Source organism: Bos javanicus, chromosome 5, assembly GCF_032452875.1.
Source record: "Bos javanicus breed banteng chromosome 5, ARS-OSU_banteng_1.0, whole genome shotgun sequence".
NCBI lineage: Eukaryota > Metazoa > Chordata > Mammalia > Artiodactyla > Bovidae > Bos > Bos javanicus.
Genome location: NC_083872.1, coordinates 26,544,787 through 26,566,498, shown reverse-complemented (window position 1 = coordinate 26,566,498; position 21,712 = coordinate 26,544,787). Strand labels below are relative to the sequence as shown.

Genomic DNA, 21,712 nt, shown 5'->3' with positions numbered 1-21,712 from the left:
TTGTGTATGTGTGCTGCTGCAGCTGAATTTGGAGACCAAGGTCCAGTGGTTGTGACTCCGTTTCCAGACTGCTTTTAAGACATTTCCTTCCTTTTAGAGCATTTGCTGAGGGGGCCAGTGAAACTGGCTCATAAAATGGGACTTTTATGGGGAGAAATGGGGTCGCGTTGCTAGCCTCCCAGGACAATCCCTCCGCGGAGGAAAGAGGGTGGGGCCGCGGGGGCTGAGGGGCTGCCCTTTTCCCTCCCCTCATCCTCTCCAGAGGCCACAGGAACCTCGGAGCAGCATGTCCTCTTAGGTGACCTGAGTTAGGACCTTGGGCTTGGGTTGAGGAGAGATGAGTATTGGGAACTGGCAGTCCCTTTCCTTTCTAGTTCCCTGGCTGGAGGTGTGAGGTGTCCAGGGATGCAGGATAAACTGCTGGGCTGAAAATCCCCAAGCACACTAAAAGGATTATTAAAATCAGTGGCATTGCTCTAACGGAGAGAGCTGTGCCCAAAAGGATGCAACCGTTGCCTGCCCGGCAGTCTCAGACCCGCGGAGGGAGTCCATGTGCTGATTGCTTATGTTTTTACTGACTCTACAGAGACTGATCTTACAGACTTGAGAGCCCTAAGGGCCCCCTTGCTCCAACCTGAGGTTTCCTCCCAGTTCTTGATCTGTGGGAGTGGGCCCCTTTCCCGACCACAATCCACTCTCTCCTGAGCCTCAGCAGGAGGTGGACAAGCTGCAAGGGGGCCCAGTACTGGGTGGGGGGTGCTGCGCTGGGATCCGAAGATACTGCCCTTCTGAAGCCGCTTCTGATGTCTGCGTGTGGAAGGGAAGGGTGCTAGTATCTGTCGCAGCCCTGGCCAGAGTACCGAGGCAGCTACCCAGACCGCAGCCGCCCGCTAGCCGCCATGCAGGCAGACAGTGCTGACTGAGGCCACCCAGAGCCTCAGTGGGGCTGGCAGGATGGCCCCGCTGAGGAGGATTTCAGGTGAAATCTGGGTCTCCAGTAGGAGAGGCTACAGGCACCCATGAGATGAGGGGAAAGCCAGCCACCTCCACTCTGAGGAGTGAGGTTGCCCAAGGCTCTTGGGAAGTGACCTGGGGTCTCACTTCAGGGAAAGCACTGATGCCTAGGGATGCAGGCCAGGGCAGGTGGCTAGCCTATGCTTCAGGGTGGCCTGGACTTAGGACTGGGCAGGGAGGCCGCTCGCCCATGCCTTGGGCACTTTTGCTCACCAATATCTTCCTGACTTCAGCCACCACGGCCTTCTCTCCTTGACCCCAGTAGCAACCTCCTGTTGTTGGGACTTTTTCTAAGCTGTTAAAAAATTAAAAGTCAGACCAAAACTAGAAAAAACATTTTTTTGAACTTTGTGCCTTACTTTTAGGGAGATGAATATTAATATTCAGAAGCCTCTGTTGGAAGATCTCACAGTTTCCTGAACATCGACTCCTTTGACATTCTTTCTTGCCTTTCTTTTTGTTTCAAGGAAATCGAGCCGCCAGCAGCTCCTTGCAGCCGCCTGGGCTCACTTTTATGGTGGCCCTGGAATAAACTTTGGTGGTCAAATTCAAGTGCTCAGGCCCACAGCTGTCTCCTCACAGGAAGTGCACCCCCTCCCCACTGTCGGCCTGGCGGTGCCTTGGGGGCTTGGGCCCCACAGCGCCCTGGAGGCCAGGATGGGGGAGGAAGCACAGCCCTGGGGGAAAGTGGGGAAAGCCCGGGCTGAGACTCTGAGCCGTCATCCACACCTCTGCAAGGGGTAGGGGTACCTCTCACCTCCTTCTTGCCAGTTCCTATCACTGTTTGGGGAGCATTTTGCCTCCAATAAATTCGAGTTTAATGAGGAGAGCACGAACCCCATAAAAGCCATAGCCCATAGTTCCCCATCATTATAATTAAAAACGCTGGCCCCAGTTCACCCTATAAAAAGGGGTAGAGGAAAGAGGAAAAGCAACAGATTTTTTTTTCTTGCAGCTTACTCTTTAGCAAAACTCCAGTCTAGCTCCTCTTTGCCCTTAGTTAAGATCTGGCCAGAACTAAAGGAGGGCTCGGGAAGCAGTGCCCAGCCAAGAATGGGTAAAGGGAGCCCAGAGGCCTACCCTTGGGTATGCCAGAGCCACCCCAAGAACAGGACCCATGGTCAAAGCTGTCCCAACCCAGGTGTTGTACTAAAGTAGATTTGAGGAGGCAGAAGGGTTGGGAAAGAATGACTTTGGAGGGGTTGTATTTGGAGTCAAGGTATTTTTTTTTTTTTTTTTTTTTGTACCTTCCCTGTCTGGTATTGGGGCCTCTGTAACTCATCAAGAAAAATCAAATACAAATAATATTTTTTAAGTGGAAACCAAGTTTAACCATGAGTTAGGGGTTAAAAGAAGGTTTGGGCCATTTCTGGCTTTTCCTAAGAGTGCATGGACTAAGTCCTTGGGGGCTTCAGTTCCTCCCTCCTCCAACCCTCGGACCCGAACAGAACAGAATAGATCATACTCTGCTGGCTCCTCTTTAGATGCACGGTTGGTTTCTGCTCGTGGGCGGTTGCTCTGGTACCCAGTCCAGAACCCATCAATAAACTGATTTTCAACTATCCAGATGTGTCCTGTGGTGCCCAGAGGGAAGGGAGGCAGGCAAGGGAGGGCAGAACCACTGAGTCCACCCCTTGGGTCACAGCCATCTAGGAGGCTGGCAGATGTGGAGGAGGGCAGGGCAGGGCTGAGAAACAGGAAAGAGGCACCCACCAAGGTCTGGCTGCAACCCCTTGGGAGGGGGGAAGTGGGGCTGGGGGTTTCCATTAGGGAGTGGTCCCTGGCCCTGGGCAGCCTGCCAGGGTCCTCAGTTCCCTTCCACTGCCCTACTGGTCTGTCCCAGAGATCTATACTGTCCACCCAAATCATTCAAGGATATCACCCCCAAACCCAGATCCCCCATCATATCCTACCTAGACCCAACACTGGGCTTCTTTACTGCGCAGAAGCTGACACTTAGCACCCAATCCAAAGGGTCCCCAACAGAGAAGACGTAGGACTCTCATTGCAACCTTTTTCTTGGGGGTTGAAATTTAAAAAGCCACTGTGGATGCAGCTTTCTGCGCATTGATTGACAATAAAGGCAGGCATGAAATATTCACCCAGGGCCACTCTCTCATACTAAATATTTAACACAACATTAGAGAAGGTTTTTCCCAGACTTCGCCAGGCACCGGCTGGGCGGCTGGCTCATTGCTTACCACTGTTTATGACTAATCTGAGTCCCTAGCCGCCAGCAGCACAGCAAGCCAGACAAAGTTGGGACACTGGCTGGTTGCTGGGCCGCCTCACCTTTGGGAAACTTCAGATACCCTTCCAAAGAGTCCCTCCAAAGGGGAAAACGAGTCTGGATACCCAGCCCGGGCTAGGAAAAGAATCGACTTCTTCAAAGTCTTGTAAACAGGCACTGACTCTCTTCGGGTTGGTGGGGTAAGAGTCCCTGAGAGTTGGGGGAAAGATTCACGTCTCTGGAGGAATCAGGCAGTGGAGAAAGAGGTCCTCATCCCCACCTCTGTCTTGGGCTGATCTCAGGGAGAAGGCAAGACCCCCCATATGTGAGAACCCTCCTCCTTCTCCCAATCCTGGGGAAAAAAAAAAGAGCAGCAGCTAGAAAAAAATACAATTACCCCCTCCTAGCCACCGCCCCCGCCCATCCCACTGCCCACCCCACCCCAACCCTCTCTCTCTCTCCTCCTTTGCTCGCTCTGTGGAATGGAGAGGAGGGGAGTGTCAAGAGCAAAACGAATACAAATCTGCAATTGATTTTCATAATGTTTCTGCGGTGTTTGCAAACCAATCGCCTGAACGTCCCCATCTTACCTAAGAGAGAACCCCTCCTACGACTGCGAAGTGCTCCGAACTGATATATGACAATATCTACTTTGGATCACGTGCTCGGGGAGAGAGACTAAGACGGATAACGCGTCATCTCGCCTTCCCAAATTTTACCCCCTCGCTAGACTTGGTCCAAAACCTCCATCTGGAGCCGGCAGAAGAGAACGATGTTTAACTCGGTCAACCTGGGCAACTTCTGCTCGCCGTCGCGCAAGGAGAGGGGCGCCGATTTCGGCGAGCGAGGGAGCTGCGCTTCCAACCTCTATCTGCCCAGTTGCACTTACTACGTGCCTGAGTTCTCCACGGTCTCCTCCTTCCTGCCCCAGGCCCCCTCTCGTCAGATCTCCTATCCCTACCCGGCCCAAGTGCCCCCGGTCCGAGAGGTCTCCTACGGCCTGGAGCCCTCCGGCAAGTGGCACCCCCGGAACAGCTACTCCTCCTGCTATGCGGCGGCCGACGAGCTCATGCACCGGGACTGCCTGCCTCCTTCCACCGTCACCGAGATCCTCATGAAAAACGAAGGCTCCTACGGCGGCCACCACCACCCCAGCGCCCCGCACGCCGCCCCCGCCGGCTTCTACTCCTCAGTCAACAAGAACAGTGTCCTGCCCCAAGCCTTTGACCGCTTCTTCGACAACGCCTACCGCGGCGGCGGCGACCCGCCCGCCGAGCCCCCCTGCCCGGGCAAGGGTGAGGCCAAAGGGGAGCCTGAGGCGCCCCCAGCCTCGGGACTGGCGTCCCGGGCTGAGGCGGGGGCCGAGGCCGAGGCCGAAGAGGAGAACACGAATCCCAGCTCGTCCGGTTCAGCCCACTCGGCGGCCAAGGAGCCGGCCAAGGGAGCCGCCCCCAGTAGGTAGCAGCGGCCGGGAAGCAGGCGGGCAGGAGGGAGGGAGCTAGGGAGGGAGGGCGAGCGAGGGTAGGGGGGAGGCGAGGGGAGCGGGGACGGCCTCGTGTTTTGGGTCAGTCCAATTTTATGTGGAGTTTTATAAGCATTCAAAGGATTTTATTATAACCTACAAAGCCCTCTCTCCCAACGACTCGACTTTTTACGATGGAGAAGGGGTGGGGAGGGAGGGAAAAGGGCTCTTTGGAAAAGCCGGGTGAACCCCCCTCTCCGTTATCTCCTTCGGTCTGTGAAATTTTTAAAAGCGCCACCATCGCGGGCAATATTAACTTTGATCGTGAACTTAGAGGAGCATTTAAGGAAGGATGGGGAGCCCCGCGGCCGGGGTTGGGGGTGGGAGGGAGGGGAGGGGTGGAGGGGGAGAAAGGGGAGGGCAAGGGAAAGACAGGGAGAAACTCCGAGAGGGGGAGTGGTGGAAGAGAGAGGCATTGGAGCAGAGCTGGAGCCCGGGGAGTCCAGCCAGGGCCGCTCTGCTTCTTTTAAAAAAACTATTTTTTGAAATGTTCAAACTCTGTGTTGGCGGGTCCCTGAGCAGGGCTCGGAGCGACCCGAGGGTCAGCGGCGACAGGGGGTGGGGGCGAGGCGGGCTCAGGGCTCCCCTCTGCTCCAGGCCTGGGGCTTGGCGTTTCCCTGCGGCCCGCGGCCTCCGCGCCGGCCTGCCCAGGCCGCGGGGAAGGAGCGGCCCGCCGGGCGTCCCGGGGCGCCAGGGCCCCCGGAAGCGGCTCTCGGGTGTCTCTGGTGCCTGCTCTCTTGCTTCCTCCCCGCATCCCAGTGACTCTCGCCGGATCGCACTTCTTTGCGCCTGTTCTCCGCGGTCCCCCCACATTTCTGGGGGTGGGGAGTGGGGGTGGGTTTTTAGAGCCACCCGGAGGGCAGAGGAGCGCGGCTGAGCGGGCGGGGGGCCTTGGGGACGCACTTGGCCGCGGCTGGCGCGCATCTCCCGAAGACCCCGCCACAGCCACGGCCCTCGCCGGAGGGGAGGGGGCACGGGCCCCCGCGGTGGCCCGGGACGTGGGACGCGCTTGCCGCCCAGGCTGGGGGTCGCGGCTCGGCCCAGCGCCGCGCTTGCGGGAGGAGACCCGGCCGGCCTGGTGGGAGGGCTGCCCGGCGGTGGGGCCGGCAGAGGGGCCCGCCGAGCGCTCCGGGGGGCTGGGGTCGCCAGGGTCTCACGTGTCTCTCTCCCCCTCTCCTCGCACTTGCCCCCTCCCCTCCCCTCCAGACGCCCCCCGCACCCGCAAGAAGCGCTGCCCTTATTCGAAATTCCAGATCCGGGAACTGGAGCGAGAGTTTTTCTTCAACGTGTATATCAACAAAGAGAAGCGGCTGCAGCTGTCTCGGATGCTGAACCTGACGGACCGACAAGTGAAAATTTGGTTTCAGAACAGAAGGATGAAAGAAAAAAAACTAAGCAGAGACCGGCTGCAGTATTTCTCGGGAAATCCTCTGCTGTAACCGCAGACTGGGCCCTTTTGAGGGGAGGGGGGAAAGGGGAAAATTATTTTATTTTATTTTTATTTTTTATTTTCTAACTCGCCTACTTTCCGCGGGTGGAAAACTGGACTGTGGCCAGGGCTGGCCCCCACTGCCGTTTCCCGCACGTCTTTCTGGACAACCTCCTTCACCTTGGTCTGACTCCATGTGGGACAGGGACAGGGCCTGGAATGGGGGATGAAGGAAAGTGTCTGACCCACGGCGAGTGGACACCGTTGGCGCCGAGGCCAAGACTCTTTATTTAAAAGAAAACACACCTCGCGACCATGTCTTGCTGCTCGAATTGGGTGGGGGAGGGGCGAGAGTAGTGGGCGCCTGAACTGAACAATCCTTGAACTAAAAGCCTTCCCTTGCCCAAGTGACAAGATCTGCTAGGACACCGGGTCTGCGAGGGGAGACTTCCCGGGCTCCCCATCCCTACCCCACCTAGCTCCATTGGTAGGGGGCAGCTAAATGTGACCCCGCCTTGCTGTGAAATTTCTGTTCCTTTGACCTGGTGTTAGGTGTGCAAACTCGTGTCCTACCTCCGTCTACGCCCAGGCCCCACCAGAGCCTAGCTGTTCTCCCCTTGAAGGTGTAGAACCCTCTTTCGAAATTTCTTAACTGGTGCATCGAGGTTTCCTAATCTTTTTCCTAGCCGCGCCCCACTTCATGAATTTATAGCTATAGTCTATGCATTTGTTACCTCCTTTTTTGTTGTTGTTGTTAAGGAAAAAAATAAAAAAGATTAGGGTGGAAGAGGCAATAGGGAGATGGGATTGGGCACCTCCCCTATGCTGGGGCCTGAATTTTTTGTAAATAAATTTCACAAGCATTTCTTTCTATCCTGAGGGGGTGTGGGTAGGACTGGCCTGGAATGAGATTGGAATCACCCATCTCCATGTGCGTGAGTGTGTGTACATGTGCAATCCCCATCCGGCTCGCTCCCTGTCCCAGAGGGATTGCTGTGACTTTTTTTTTTTTGTGTGTGTGGCAAATAAAGATATTTCATTCTGTTCAATATTATGATTTTATTTGATCCTTTTATTAGCCCCTCTCCTCTTAAAACCCTCGGTGCTCTCCGGGCGGAGGAGGAGGCAGGCGGGCAGAGCATGTGAAGGTGAAGTAGGCCAGAGCTAGCGGGCCTGCTCCCTCCTTTCCACGGGCAGGGGCAGGAGGGTGGCAGTAGCTTCCTCCAGCTCTCAGGCTGAGGACTTTCCACAGTGAGTCTCAAAGCTGTCCTTTCTCACGTGCTGCTCAAGCCTCATCCAAATGCCCAGCAATGCTTTCCGCTTTCCGTTTAAGCACACATTTGTTGTGGAGTTAATTGTAACCATCATCGAATTTAAATTTATAGGAATTTTCTTGGCTCCACCGCCCTCCTGCCAGATGTCTCCGTCTGTCGCAGTTAAATGTGTAGGGTCGAGGGTAGGGTTTTCGGTTTTCCTTTTTTTCTCCCCCTCAACCATGAGAAGACTGTATTGGAATTTTTATATACAGTTTCGAGGGAGGGAGGGGAGAAGGGGGAAAGCCAGCCCCCACCTTTCCTCTCTGCGCTGGTCCCCGAGGGTGAGAAGGTGGGGCTGGGCCCCTTCCCCTCAAGCACAAATGGCCAGTTCGTCCAGACACAACAAGACCCTAGACTGGGGCTGGCCACCCTGATGTTTATACGTTGGTTTCCCAGAGTAGAAAGCCCCAGAGATTCGTTTTGTAAGGGGTTGGCTTGGGGTGGGGCTCTGGGGAAGGAGGTAACCTGTGAGACCGTCGCCACACCCATCTATATTTGCTGCATGTTTCTTCTGTATAAAGATAACCACAGTCCTTTCAGCACGTTCAGTGAGGGCACTCTGGTGGTCTCTGTTCCAAATTCGTTCTTTGGGGGCTGAGATTTGGAAGCAATTCTCTCATCTTTCCCTTCTCTTTGGAATTGTTCTGTAATTCAAAGAAAATGTTTTTTTGTCAATAACAATTCTGTTGAATGAAAGAAAAAGCACCACGACTATGGACTGACTATTGCATCTAGGTTCTCATTTTTGATGACAGAGGTATCTGAATCTCTAGTTTGTAAATGTAGGTCTTGAGATGAAATTGACAAACTGGGGTTTATACGCAGCCCCACAATCCTTTCTTGTGCTTGCACACAAATATTTAAGTTGGGATGCCTATGGGTGCACATGAAAAGGATGTTATGTGTGTGTTTTTGCCTGCAGTGTGGAGTAGAATTGACCACATGCACATCTAGAGCTCGTGTCCTCCGAGGTGTGTAAGCACTCTGGGTGTTTAGTGAATGTGAGCAGCAATGCAGCTGAGAAGCCTCTGTGTGTGTGTGTGTGTGTGAGCTTGCACGTGTTCATGCGTATGCACAGAAATACGAGAGATTTCTCTAGGTGTGGTGTTTGTCCACCAGTAATAACAAGGGATATTGACCTGCCGGCTGTGTTTCCAATAAAATAGGAAGGAGATAACGATAACGCTATAGAAGGAACCTGTTTATAAAGCAAAATACTAATCTCCAAATGGCTCCTGATTATGAAGGAAAATATTAAAAATCCAAAGCTACCACTTTCCCTGTATTGTGAAGCTCAGAAAAGGTCCCCGGCTCTAGAAGGATTTCTGAAGGAAAACGCAGAGTGACATAGTGAAAGAAAAACAAAAGCTTCTAGGATTCAAGCCCAGGAACCTGCCAGTCCTGGGTGACCCTCTAAAAGTTAGGGGAAAAAAGAGGTCTCTGTCCCCCAAACAAACCCACCTCCGGGCCCCTGGGATGTCCAACCCCGCCCTTGCCGGTCAGGGGCACTCTGGGCTCAACCTCTTCGGGTAATCCCCTCCAGCCGCGGCGCTGCCTGGGAACAAAAGAGCCTCGTCTAGACGCCGCCATAAAGCGCCCCCCCGCGCCTCTAAACCCAGTTTCATTTCGCCCTTAACGACCCAGTCTGGCCTGTGTTAGAAAACGCTTCCGCCCTAAATAGTAAACAAACCCGCCGTGGATAGTCTCGGCTCCCCCAACACACCCCAGACCCCCATTCCATTACCCCCTTGCCTGCATTTCCCCCCTCTTCTCCTCCTGCTTTTCTCAGCTCCCAGCACCCCCAATCCCCTCCCCCCACCCCAGTAAATAAACCCGAGGCCGAGTTCAAAGTTTCCTGGAGCTAAGGAGGAATGTTGGTTGTAAAAATCCAAGTTTATAGCGCACGTGGGAGTTTACAAGGGTATTAAGTGGTGTGGGCTGAGAGAGCACTCTGGGCCCCTCCCCCTCCCACTATGGGCTTTAGGGGTGCTGGGGGAACCTGGGGGACTTGAAAAGAAAAGTGGGTTGGGGCCAGTCTTGAATTTGGGTTTCTTTGTCGCTCAGACCTGGGGTTGCTGGGGGATGGTGAGGCAAGGGAGACTTGAAAGAAGATTCACAAAGCCCCATCAAGCACCTTTGAGAGAAAACCCACAGGTTCTAGGTGTCCCAGAAGGGGCCGGTGGGGAGCTCTGCTTTGGACAAGCAAGAAGGTTACAGACCAGGTGTCTGAAAGGTGGACGGAGTTGGGGACACCCGGAACCCTTCCTCAACCAGAGAAGAAGAAACTACCTGAGGCTGATTTCTCGAGTGGGTTGAAGGCAGAGGGGGTTTTTCCTCACCAGAGCAAAAAAGAACTTTGAACTTCAAGGGAGTCAAGGGCAACACCCCTTCCCTCTCCCCGCCCCTCTCCGGAATCTACAGGGCAATTCCTTTCCGAGCAAATATTCCCTCAAGGGGGCAGCCCCTGGGGTTTCCTGGTGCCCCAGGGCTGGATAACGCTGTTTGCTGAAGGCTCCCAGCTCAGAGCCCGCCAGAACTGTGTGCACGCGACTGCACTCTTTATTATTCATATAAACCTTTGGAAAAGGCAACGCCTGGGAAGTTTTTATAACTTTGTTTGGCATAAAAGTTTTACAAGATTCCTCCTCCCTTTAAAAAAAAAAAATTAAAGTTTTGGTCTTTCCATGGAATGAAGTCTCAGGATCTCTGGGAGGGTGGGGAGACAGAGGTTCTGGGGTCCAGGGTGTGGGGGGGGTGATGTCTGGAGCTGCATCTCTAAGGCTTCTTTGTCGCTCAGACCTAAAGGCGTAAAGGTAGGGATTACTCATTCCTGAGGCCCACCTTAGACCCAGCTTTGGGGGTTGCTGGGAAAGTCTCAGCCACTCTGCTGTTGAGACACACACTAACAGACCCCCAAAGTTTGGACGATGTCAACTGGACCAGATCTTTTCCATCACATCCTCTTGTTATCCTGTAGGCATCTCTCTCTCTCTCTCTCTCTCTCTCTCTCTCTCACACACACACACACTGCGCACCCTCAACCCACTGCACAAAGTGGAGACCCATAACCTTGACTCAGACCTCCAAGTTGGCAGAGTCTCTGCACACACACACCCGCATCCCTGCCTCCTGCAAAGTCCACAAAGGGTTTGATGAAAGACAGAATTCAAAACAAGAATTGCCTGCCCAGAGGTTGCAGCGATTGCAGGACGGAGAGAAGAGGAAAGCCAGTGGGCTGCAGTCCAGGAGCGTGCAGAACAAAGGTGCCTGTGTAGAGATGTGGCCTTGGGCTGCTAAGCCTGCTTGTGACTCCTTGGATCTGCCCCCCACCTGGGACTGACGGAACCCCACTCCTTCATTTCCCCTAACTCCAGCCTCGGGACATCAAGTTGACTGAAACAAGGGCTATTTTAATGTTCAGCTCTGGAAGTCACGACAAAGACGGAGTAACTTTTCCAAAACAGGCCTGGCGGATGAGGCTCCTTTGGGGTGATGGACTTGAGGGTACCTAAGCCCTGGAGCTGGGCACTTCAGGGAGCCATCGGAGTCGGTCAGGACGTGCCCCAGACTCTGCTTTTCCTTCTCTCTAATGGCGACTGCTGAGGCCTGGCTGCCAGCCGTTGACAGCCCTACACTTCGCCTTGTGAGGAGCCGAGTTAAGGCTGGAGGCGGGGGAAGGTCAACTCCAAGCTTGAGCAGCGGGGCTGGGGAGGGATGCTACGGAACCTGGTGCTCTCCCCCTCTCCGGGCGCCGGGTGCAACAGAGAAAAGTAAGAAGAGCTGGGGGAGAAAGTCAAAGGAAAGGAAAGCATTGATGAGGAAAGAAGAGTAAAGAATAAATTGTATAATAAAGAAGGAAGAGAGAAATAAGGACGACAATTAATTTAAAAAGAGAAAGAATCCGAAAAAGAGAAGGAAACAAATGGATTCCAGAGAAAAAGAGAAAGAAGCAAATAACGAGAAAGGAAGAAGATGGGGAAAGAAAGAAAGGGGTGGGGAGGAAGATGGAAAACAAAGATCTTCAAAAAGGAATTTAGCCGGTAAGGGAGGAGCGAGATTCTCTCTGGAGTAAGCCGGGCGACCGCAGACCTGACTCGGGCTGGAAACCCGACCTACTGGGTAACTTGGGAGCACACCATAAAGTGGGGAGCAAGTCTTCCCCCTCCCCAGACATCCTCCCATCCATCCTCCTCCTAAAGCTTCTCTTGGATGTGTTTGCTGTCTGGTTTCAATTCAGGAGGCAAAGTTAAATAACTAGCTGGCTTCAGCGGGGCAAGAAAGCCGTTGTGCTGGTTATGAGACTTCGGGATGCGGGAATCGCAGGGAGTACATTTTTGGGTAAAAGTGACTATGTGTGGCCCTGTACATACAATTAAGCGCCTAGTCAGACACGTGTCTAGGCGGTAACCTCCATAGCATCTGGGTGCAAACGTGTACAATGTCCAGATGTGAGAGCGACTCTGGTGGCTGGGCTGCTGGCGTGGCGAGGAGATCGGGGTGGATCAGAGGCCCCTCCATGCGTCCTGTCCTCGGCCTCCCACTTGCCTCTTGTACCTGTTTAAAAATCTGTTTGCAGGGTGGGGTGGGGGTGCTGGGGAGCTTCTAAGCATTCTTTTGCCTGAGATTTCTCTGCTCCCAGTTCAGCCGGGGCAGAGCCTGGTCGGTGTTAAGGAAGAAAGCAAATTTTTCCTTCAAGTTTTGAGAAGAGATTGATTTATTTGGGCCTCCAAAACAAGAGGGGAAAAAACTCTGCAGTTTTCACCACTGGTGTGATTTTGTTTTCCATTTCGCTTGAAGATATTTCAACACACACACACTATATAATTATTTTATTATTTGATCCTAAATGGAGAGACATTTTATTTTTGTTTCACTTCACCTTTGGAATTTCCTAGATGACTTCCTTAACCTGGTGAGGAGACTCCACTAGTTTTCCCTGGAGGAATAAGGGTGCCTCTGGGGCGTTTTGAAGGCTAGAGCGGGCAAAGTAGCCGAGGTTCCTTTCTGTTCATCGAGCACTACCTTTTCCGGCTTCTGTTTCCACGTGGGGACCTCTAGCGCCCCAGCCCTCAGCCTGTCCTCTAGAACCCGCCGATCACCCTGGAATCTGTGATGAGCACTCTCCACCTCTTCCTTGGTCACAGTCCCACTGGTGGCAGGAGGCCCAGCTCCCATCCCTGGTGCCCTTTCCAGGGTCTGGGTACTGGGAAGAAGGGCGCAAGGGGCCAGGGCGCTCGGGGTGGGGGGGATTGTCAAAATATAGGTGCCGCCTGAGCCCCCCTCATTGTGGCCTGAAGCCCCTGAATTTTCGCATCCCCAAGTTGAGGCAAAAAGAGGGCAATCCTGAGTCAGGCATAGACTGGGCACTTTCAGGGAAAGTTGGGTAAATGGCTTAACGGTGATTTTAGCAACACAGACTTCTCCTGGACCCCAATCCAGTTCCCTAGGGGTGCAGGCCTGAGGCTCTAGGCCCCGTGGGCTGGGCTGATGGGCGCCTGGCAGCGGTGGCAGGCGGGGTGGCCGTGGTGGCCTGAGTGCCTTTGAACGCCAGGCCTGGGCAATAGGACTGAACCGGCCTTTGCTCGATGGAGCCCGAGGGGGCAGGGCCAGGACCCACACGCGGACCCACACAGTCGCCCCCTCTCACCGTTCTGGCCCATGCATCTTCCTTCTTTTCGCCTCCATTGGGGCAGAAACCCCAGTCTGCAATAACCCAACAAGTTATTCAAGTCTGTGGCTTCGGGTACTTGTTTAACAGCTCTGGGTTTGCGTTTATCCTGCGTAATTAAAGGCAAACATTTGTCCCACCGGGGGTCCCACTTAGGCTGATGAATTTGATTTCTTTTTTCATTAATGGGCCGTGTTTATCATACTTCTAATTATTTCAACTTTAAACACTATTCGTTCTTGTGAGGAGGTGGGAGTGGAGGCGGGAAGTTCGTTCTCCCCGGGGGGATTATTTCCATGAATAATACCGAGGATTCTGAAAGCAACTCTGTCCCCACCCAGGGCTGAGGTAAGGAGTGGGTTTGGGACCGGGGTCAGGTTGGTCTGGGAGACAGGTCGCAAGGCCCAGTGAGTCTGCTTCCCTCCAGCTGGTTCCCCAGGTTAAGCCGTGGGGCTGGATGTTTATGAGAGGTTATCTGGAGTTTGTTCCCCTCATTCTGCCGCCTCCCTCGCCCCCTCCCGGGCTAGACTCACACTCTTCCCCTTCAAGGCTCTTGAAAACCTTCCACAACCCCAGCAGATACCAGCCCGGCCTGGGCAGAGAGGGTCAGGGAATGATGTCCCGGCCCCCAGCTTCCAACACGGAGAGAAAGACCAGGAAAAGCCTGAGGTGGTCAAGCGGCCCCTGGGTGTGGGGGACAGGGCCCAGCAGACCCCAAAATGGGGAGCAAGGGCAAGGCACTGGGACGTCAAACTCTAGGGACAGGCACACCAGGCAGGAAAATAAAGGAGACGTGAAAGAGGGGGGAGAGAACCCCCCAAAGCCATATAATTCTCAATTGCTTTGGTCTTTAATTTCATCGCCCCATAAATGAGGAAATATCAGTTCCCATACTAAATTTTTATCCTCGGCTGATAAATATGACGGGGAATTTTCGTTGGGTCCTCGTAAAAGCGAACAGTTTCGATCAAACTGGTGGGGAAAGACTTATGCAGATAATACAAACAGAGTTGCCATAAAGTCTCCGCGTTTCCCGCGGGGTGGGCGGTGGGACAAATGGCTCCTTGGATTGACTGCCGCCCCGGCCGGCCAAGTCTCATCTGGGGCCTAAGCAGGCTAACCTTGCCCGGGCCATTCCCCTGTGCCGAGCCCACTGCGACCCCTGCAAATGAAAACACGAAAGCATTTCAAATCTCCCTTGGCTGGCCGGGTCAGCAAGTCACACATTACAAACATTTTCTTCCAGTTTTTCCTGGGGTTCAGGAACCCCTGAGCCTTCTCTCTCGCCCTCTGGATGCAAGAAATCCCGGATTTCTTTCCGAAGTCGTCTTCTAGAAGCCGCCGGCTTGGGCCTCCCTAGAAGGGATCCAGTCTCCTCACTCCACGCCAGGGCGCCCGGGGCTCAGATCCCTTTCCCGGCCCGGCTCCAAACCTTTGGAAAATCGAAACCCGAGGCTCAGCACTGGGGGAAATGTGGGGCCACCGGAAAGACAAAATATTCTCCACATTCCGTCTCCTGAGGAAGGGGTAGAGAGTTTAGTTCGCTTTGGGAGAAAGGCGATGAAGAAACGGAAAGAACTATTTGAAACATACCTTGTCTCTTATTTCTCGCTTTCCCTTATTACAAAAAATAAAAATAAAAAAATAAAATAACAACCACAAAAATAGTCTGGTTCCGCTCCATTCAAAAATGCCCCCAGCTCCTTGGCTCCGTAAAGGACACTTCTGTAGGTCGGGTTTCGTCGCCGCCTCTGTTGTCCCGGTTTCCCGGTTGATACGTGACTCCCCCCAAGCCGCTCGAGGCGGCCCCGAGGGTTCCCTCTTTCTCTCTGGGAATATTCCCTGTTTTCATAGGGGGCAAGGTCAACTGGAAAGCGAGGGCCGCCAGGGCTCGGAGCAAAGCAGCCGAACCGGCTCCAAGGCCAAAGCCTTCCAGCCCCTGAGTTGATAACCCCGGAGCCGCCCACCCAGCCAGGCCCAGGCCGCACTCCCTGGTCGGGGAGCCGGCGCTTTGGGTTGCCGGCTTCTTCCTCCCGCGACCCCTAAACCCCTTCGGAACCTCCCTCGCCCACGCAGCCCTAAAGCCGTCTTGACCCCTCCCTGGCCTGCCCCGGACACTGGAGATTCCCCGTCAATCCCCGCAGGGAACTGGCGACTCAACCAACTTCCGTGACAGGCGGTCCCGAGCTGAACTCCCAGCCCCAAGGAAGGAGCCCGACGAAGGAGGACGCAGGAGAGGAGAAACTTTAGTTCTGTTCGGGAGTCCTTAACTTTTTCTCTCCCTTTTTCTGTCCACAGGAGCCCTCCCCCAAACCTCACCCCACTCCCATCCCAAGGGAAGAAGTGGGGGCGGGGGCCAAGGCGAGGAAAAGAGGAGGTGAGGAGAGGGGAAGAAGTACCTGAATCGTGTCTTGACCTTTTAATTTGAATTTGACTATTTTGAGCCCTGAGTTGCCTCGCTCTCTCACTCTCTCCCGCATTTCCCCCCACCTTCTCCCGCCCCCCTCTCCCCAGGAGTTACAGGCTGGTTCCCGGGTAAGCAAACCCCATTCTCCCTAGAACCCCCGCACCCCCCTCTACCTCCCTCCTGCCCCCGTCGCCCCGGGGGCCCTTCCTTTGTTCGCGGGGAAGGGCTCCGACGCCCCTACCCCGAGGCGGCTGCTAGGTGGCGCTGTTACTCCACGCTGCACACTCCGCCTGCCGACAACTTGACCCCGCTGACGTCACGGCCGTCTGAATCATCAAGGCCATTTTCAAATCCCATTGGTCTAGCCGTCACATGGTGAGGCTCGAATGCGCGGATAATTATGGAGCTGATATTTCCCCCCCTCCCCTTCTTTTCCCTCCCGCCCCTTCAACCGCCCCCCCCTCCCGGATGGGGAAAAAAAAAGATGTCAGCTCCTCCGCTGTAGTATTGCTCCTTAAAAACCCCTCTCTCTGAAAATGACATGCCCTCGCAATGTAACTCCGAACTCGTACGGGGAGCCCTTGGCTGCGCCGGGCGGAGGAGAGCGCTATAGCCGGAGCGCAGGCATGTATATGCAATCTGGGAGTGACTTCAACTGCGGGGTGATGAGGGGCTGCGGGCTCGCGCCCTCGCTCTCCAAGAGGGACGAGGGCAGCAGCCCCAACCTCGCCCTCAACACCTACCCGTCCTACCTCTCGCAGCTGGACTCCTGGGGCGACCCCAAAGCCGCCTACCGCCTGGAACAACCTGTTGGCAGGCCGCTGTCCTCCTGTTCCTACCCACCTAGTGTCAAGGAGGAGAATGTCTGCTGCATGTACAGCGCAGAGAAGCGGGCGAAAAGTGGCCCCGAGGCAGCTCTCTACTCCCACCCTCTGCAGGAGTCCTGCCTCGGGGAGCACGAGGTGCCCGTGCCCAGCTACTATCGCGCCAGCCCGAGCTACTCCGCGCTGGACAAGCCGCCCCACTGTGCCGGGGCCAACGACTTCGAAGCCCCTTTCGAGCAGCGGGCCAGTCTCAACCCGCGCGCCGAACATCTGGAGTCTCCCCAGCTCGGGGGTAAAGTGAGTTTCCCTGAGACCCCCAAGTCCGACAGCCAGACCCCCAGTCCCAATGAGATCAAGACCGAGCAGAACCTGGCAGGCCCCAAAGGCAGCCCCTTGGAGAGCGAAAAGGATCGGACCAAAACCGCCGACTCCAGCCCAGACACCTCCGACAACGAAGCAAAAGGTAAGGCCGCCTGGGCCGTGGTCCGGCTGGGACGCTCGGGCACTGGGTTTTAGTGGCCCCGGGCGAGGGCAGGGAGAGGGTTGGGCCGAGGAGGCCCTGGACGGTCTTGGGAATGCGACCCCAGCTTGAGACTCGTGTCTGCTGAGCGCCAGGCTGGTGGCGCGTCACTTGGCTGGGGAAGGTAAGCGGCGAAGTGGAGGTGCAAGGCCGGCAGCGGCCGTGGGCGCCGAGACCGGGGAGGTGCACACCGCGGGCAGCCTGCGGGCGCCTTATGCTGCCCAAGGCGGGTGACCGCGCCTGGGTGTGTGCTGCCTTTGGTTTGCTTGTTCTACGTTGTTGTCCTGGGGGACTGATGTCCCCCCACTCAGGTCAGAAGCTTGCAAAAAAGCTTAAAATGGCGATCTTGGGCTAGGGACTAAGGGAAGCTTGGGAGACGGGGGATTTCGCTTTACTGCGTTTTCCCAGTTGAAAATGTTTCCTGCGAAGCGCGATTTGTTGTTTGTGGGTCTGATTCCTGCGTGTGGTTTGGGCTCCTGCGGTTTTTGGCTCGGCCGGGGGCCTCGGGCCGCAGGGCTGGGGCCGGAAGAGGTGGAGGTGAAGGGCTGCCCGCTGCGTCCCTCCCTCCCCCAGATGCCTAGGCCGCCTATGGCGTTGGAACAGGGCATGTGGAATGTTGTTAAGTTTTTTATCTTCCTTTGAAAATTTTTTTCTTTTCCTTTTTTTCTAGTTGCATTTTTAAAAATGTAGTTTTCTCATTGGTTTCCAAAAACAGACTACAAATGAGTGGTTGGGAAATTTCTGTGTGCATAGTAAGCGGTTTTCTCCTGCAAGGGAGTGTAGCTTTAGTTGGATTTCATTGTGATTTTGGTTGGCGAGGGAAAGCCTAGGCAGAGTTCAAGCTCAGAGTTCAAGATTCATTTCTGCTGAAGGAGCTGGGGGCCTTCAGGACCCTTCTCTGACACCTGGAGAAAATGTAAAGGAAATGGGAGCAGTGGAGGGAGGCTGAGGCGGTTTTCCATGAAAAGTTGGAGCAAAAAGCATCAGAAAAGGCCCAACTGGCAGACGAGGTGGGGGCGGATAAACTGCTCCCCACGGCACTGGCTGCTGGAGGCTGTGTGTAAGAAGGGCTCTTTGGGTGCAGAGGCAGATGAAATAGTGAGAAGTGAGCAGACTGAGGGCGGCCTGGGTCTTGTGGCGCTTTGTATATGGATGCGGTGCACACGCATGCCCGGCGGCGACCTGTGTCACACTCACACACGCGTGCCCTCTCATACATGCACACTCACTCTTTCAGAGGGTGAGGGCAGAGCCTCGCCCTCTTGGGTCTCCTCTGCAAATCAAAGGTGGGCCCTGGCAAGTCCGCCCATGGAGACCCTGGCCAGAAAATGGGCACGGGTGTGTTCCTGAAGGTGAGGGGGAGAGAGGCACACACACCCACGAAGCCTTAGTGGTGGCACATGTGCAGCACAGAAGTTTAATTTTATACCATCTCCCCACACCGTGGGCTTGGTTGGGGTGCAGATTTGGGGTAAGAAAAGCTGCATTCTAGCCCCACCAAAAGCAAAGTCAAGGTTAACAAGCCCACCTCCTAGCTCAAATTGCCCCCATGCCCCATAGACTCTCCTTTCTCTCCTGCCATTCCCCACACCATCTAAACCCTCCAGCTCCAACTAATCTTTCTCTGCCTTCTGCCTGTGCCCTTCTTGCCTCCATCCCCCCATTTTGGTACCTCCTCCAGGCCAGAGGCAAGCCGGCTTTGGGCCAGACTTCCCCACTTGTAATTTCTCCCCTTCCCCTAAACCCCAATTAAAAAAATCAATAGCACAGAGTTATATGTGGAGAGCCTTTGAACAATTTGGCAGGAGGCTGCAGGTGCAGAGGTGGGAGCAAAATTAAGGACATTCAAGTGTTTTAAACTAGAGCCTCAAGTTTGCATTTTTCTGGTGCCTCCTGGTTCCCCTAGGGCCCCCACCCCACTCCCCATCAAGATAAGATCCAGGAACTTGGCAGTTTCATTGGGCATAGAGGGGAATAGAGCACAGAGCCATCAGCAGAGTCCTTTGCTTGGTGTCCCTCTCGGGTCTCTGGACTCTGGGTTTTCTCCCTGGAAAAGATAGCCAAGGTCCCTTCTGCTGCCTAAGGTTCATTTCAGCGAGAATGTGTGCCAGGGAGAGAAGCTATCCATGAGGGAAAGGGAAATACACAGTATATTTAGAATATCTCCTTATATAAATAGGCACACACGTGCATATCCCTGTGTGTGCATATGGGGAGGAATGTGTGTCGCTGCAGAAATGCACATGTACATGCATGCATGCATATCTGCATAGACGAGGCAGGAGATTTCCAGGAGGCTGCATTTCCTCAGGATCTCTCTCCCTTGACCTTAGGTCTCTGGCCAGGGCAGTTGTCTGAGGACCCCTCAGCATGCCCCAGAGCTGTTGCCCCTGACCTCTGCTGCCTGCACAAGCTCCCTGCCTCAGGTACTCCTGGGGAAAACAGCTAGGAGAGGAAAAGCTGGCGATGGGAGATCCAGTGGGGGAAGAGTCGCTCTGTGGCACTTGGGGTGGGAGTCAGGGCTGGGGGTCTGACTCTGGCTGTAGAGACTGGGGCAACCTCCCTGCACTGAGTTGAAAAGGGCCAAAGCTCTCTGGGAATTGCCCAGGGCAGCGGGGTGGCCTCTGTTACCCAGTCTGAGGCCTGGAAACACCTTTCCTTCTGGTTGGGGTTTTTTTTTTTTCCCCTAGAGCTGGAAGGGAACAGAGAGGAGGGAGGGTCTGGTGGGGCTTAGAGAGCCCACCAGGGTCAACAAGCTGAGGGACAGTGGGAGTACTCAGAACCTGCTAAGTCAAGGTGGACTGGGGTGATTTAAATTTAATAGACACGTTGGAGGCAAGTACCTTCTGTCTTTCTTCCCTGTAAGTTTAGACCCCAGAGAAATTCTAAAAGCCCTGAACCCAAGAGGACCCCACCAGCCAGGCCTGTGGGGCGAGAGCAGCTCCCCTGGGCTCCCTCAGCCGCCCCCACAGCAAGCTAGCTAAGGCTGCAGTGCTGCGAGGGTTTGCCTCTTCCAGGGATACTTATGCAAATAATGTTATTTTTAACAGAGGAGATAAAGGCAGAAAACACCACAGGAAATTGGCTGACAGCAAAGAGCGGAAGGAAGAAGAGGTGCCCCTATACTAAACACCAGACGCTGGAATTGGAGAAAGAATTTCTGTTCAATATGTATTTGACGCGAGAGCGCCGCCTGGAGATTAGCAAGACCATTAACCTTACAGACAGACAAGTCAAAATCTGGTTTCAAAATCGCAGAATGAAACTCAAGAAAATGAACCGAGAGAATCGGATCCGGGAACTGACCTCCAATTTTAATTTCACCTGAGCTCGGGGGGCCTCCCCTCCCCCTCCCTTCTCTCCCCACCACCTTCTTTTCCCCGCCCCTCCTTCCTTTGTGCCTGGTGGTATATTTTTTTTTTTCCTCCCTGAGTATAAATGCAACACGCCTGCAAAAAAGGCAAAAGACCTCAGACTCTCCTTCCAAGGAACCTATGGTTCGTGCTCCGAAGATGCGTCCACCTAAAGCATGAGAAATGGGGTGCTGGGGTGTGGGGTGTGGTGTGCCCACATAGATGAGGGTGGGAGTGTGGCTGGTGTGTGTGTCAACCCCTCACTCATGCACGCACTCACACATAGCATCCTGTTCTCCAGGCAAAGTTAAGGTCGAATCCACCCGATTATAGGGGGAAAAAAATCAACCAGAGAAGGTCTGTAATCTCGCAGAGCACAGTCAGAATCAGAATCGCTTCTTCCTTGCTGCATTTCCTCCTTAGAATAATAGACGTTTTGGAAAGTTCAGCTAGTGTTTGTGTGTTTGTTGTAGCGTCCAGCGCCTCTGCCAAACCCTCTCTGTGTCTTTACCTCCCAGTCGCTCTGAGAATCTGCTTGAAGTCTCGTATTTGTACTGCTTTCTGCTTTTCTCCCATCCTCCCAGCACCCCTACATCCTCCATCCACTGCCATCTCAGAAATTCCATTCAGAGGAACAAAAAACAATTTTTAAATTAAAAATAGAACATAGAGAAGCAAAGACAGAATGCCCCTCCCCCAAATATTACCCTGTCCCTGTCTGGGAGTTGTGTTATTTAAAGATATTCTGTATGTTGTATCTTTTGCATGTAGCTTCCTTAATGGAGAAAAAAAAAAATCCTAATAAATTTCCAGAATCGTAATCCTCAAATGGGTGGTTTTTTTGTTTTTTAGTGTTGTTTTTTTTTTAGCGACACCCTCCCCCCAAAGAGGCTGAGTGTGTGGATATGTGTGTTTTGTGTTCGACTCATCTCCTAGAGCCTTTCTAGAACGTCTCTTGGCGGGTTTAATGTAAGTGAGAGACCATAACGTTGATTTAAATATTATCCAGGTGACCACAATAAGTCAAGGTCATAAAACAGTAATGTCAGGACGGTCTTGGTGCGCGCGAGAGGTGGATTTTATGATCTGCAAATATAATGTGGTGCTGCAGTAAAAGATGCATTTAAAGGTGACTGGAGGAGGGAAAGAGGCAGAAAGCAAACTGCAATCTTGAGGAGCAGACGGATCCCATTGCTTGGGGTGCTGGGCCAAGCGCACCCCACCGCTGCTGGGGGGAACCCCAAGAGCCCCCCACCTATCCAAGGAGAGGAATAAACTTAACCACCGGAGGGGGATGAGGAGCTGAGCACCCCCCCCCTCTTCTCGACAGCAGCAGCAGAAGCGCGGGCAGTGGCAGGAGGAGGAGGCAGCGACAAGGTAAGAGAAGCGGTTTCTTGTTCTTCTCTTAGCGGCGGAGTGGGGACTAGCG

The 21,712-nt window shown here is 54.1% G+C and overlaps 2 protein-coding genes and 1 long non-coding RNA gene across 7 annotated transcripts; 2 read left to right on the top strand and 1 right to left on the bottom strand.

The window, feature by feature from the left end:
• The first annotated feature begins 207 nt into the window (after nt 1-207).
• On the top strand, nt 208-7,249 carry HOXC11 (homeobox C11). Its single transcript, XM_061415857.1, has 2 exons — nt 208-4,698; nt 5,973-7,249. The coding sequence occupies exons 1-2, from the start codon at nt 4,017-4,019 to the stop codon at nt 6,203-6,205; spliced, it is 915 nt and encodes a 304-aa protein (XP_061271841.1). The 5' UTR covers nt 208-4,016; the 3' UTR covers nt 6,206-7,249.
• Nucleotides 7,250-14,007: 6,758 nt separating this feature from the next.
• Nucleotides 14,008-15,784, bottom strand: LOC133247283 (uncharacterized). 3 transcript variants are annotated; one of them, XR_009736357.1, is made up of 3 exons: nt 15,579-15,784; nt 14,773-14,796; nt 14,008-14,695 (listed from the first exon to the last, which is right to left on the bottom strand). It is a non-coding gene; the product is annotated as an uncharacterized LOC133247283 (long non-coding RNA). The 3 variants fall into 3 exon arrangements; XR_009736356.1 differs by lacking the exon at nt 14,773-14,796 and having other exon boundaries at nt 15,579-15,765; XR_009736355.1 differs by lacking the exon at nt 15,579-15,784 and having other exon boundaries at nt 14,773-15,572.
• Nucleotides 15,785-15,796: 12 nt separating this feature from the next.
• HOXC10 (homeobox C10) lies at nt 15,797-21,112 on the top strand. Of its 3 annotated transcripts, XM_061415839.1 has the most exons (4): nt 15,797-15,961; nt 16,348-16,873; nt 19,264-19,356; nt 19,981-21,112. In XM_061415839.1, the coding sequence occupies exons 1-4, from the start codon at nt 15,959-15,961 to the stop codon at nt 20,256-20,258; spliced, it is 900 nt and encodes a 299-aa protein (XP_061271823.1). In that variant the 5' UTR covers nt 15,797-15,958; the 3' UTR covers nt 20,259-21,112. The 3 variants fall into 3 exon arrangements, with proteins under 3 accessions (XP_061271823.1, XP_061271821.1, XP_061271822.1); XM_061415837.1 differs by lacking the exon at nt 15,797-15,961 and having other exon boundaries at nt 16,001-16,873; XM_061415838.1 differs by lacking the exons at nt 15,797-15,961; nt 19,264-19,356 and having other exon boundaries at nt 16,001-16,873.
• The last annotated feature ends 600 nt before the right edge of the window (nt 21,113-21,712 follow it).

Excerpts from the sequence above, each read along its gene's own strand:
- HOXC11 (XM_061415857.1), top strand. The coding sequence starts at position 4,017 with ATGTTTAACTCGGTCAACCTGGGCAACTTCTGCTCGCCGTCGCGCAAG. Across the intron at positions 4,699-5,972 it reads GGCCAAGGGAGCCGCCCCCA|ACGCCCCCCGCACCCGCAAG; the intron begins GTAGGTAGCAGC and ends CCTCCCCTCCAG.
- HOXC10 (XM_061415837.1), top strand. The coding sequence starts at position 16,123 with ATGACATGCCCTCGCAATGTAACTCCGAACTCGTACGGGGAGCCCTTG. Across the intron at positions 16,874-19,263 it reads CTCCGACAACGAAGCAAAAG|GTCTCTGGCCAGGGCAGTTG; the intron begins GTAAGGCCGCCT and ends CCTTGACCTTAG. Across the intron at positions 19,357-19,980 it reads GCACAAGCTCCCTGCCTCAG|AGGAGATAAAGGCAGAAAAC; the intron begins GTACTCCTGGGG and ends TATTTTTAACAG.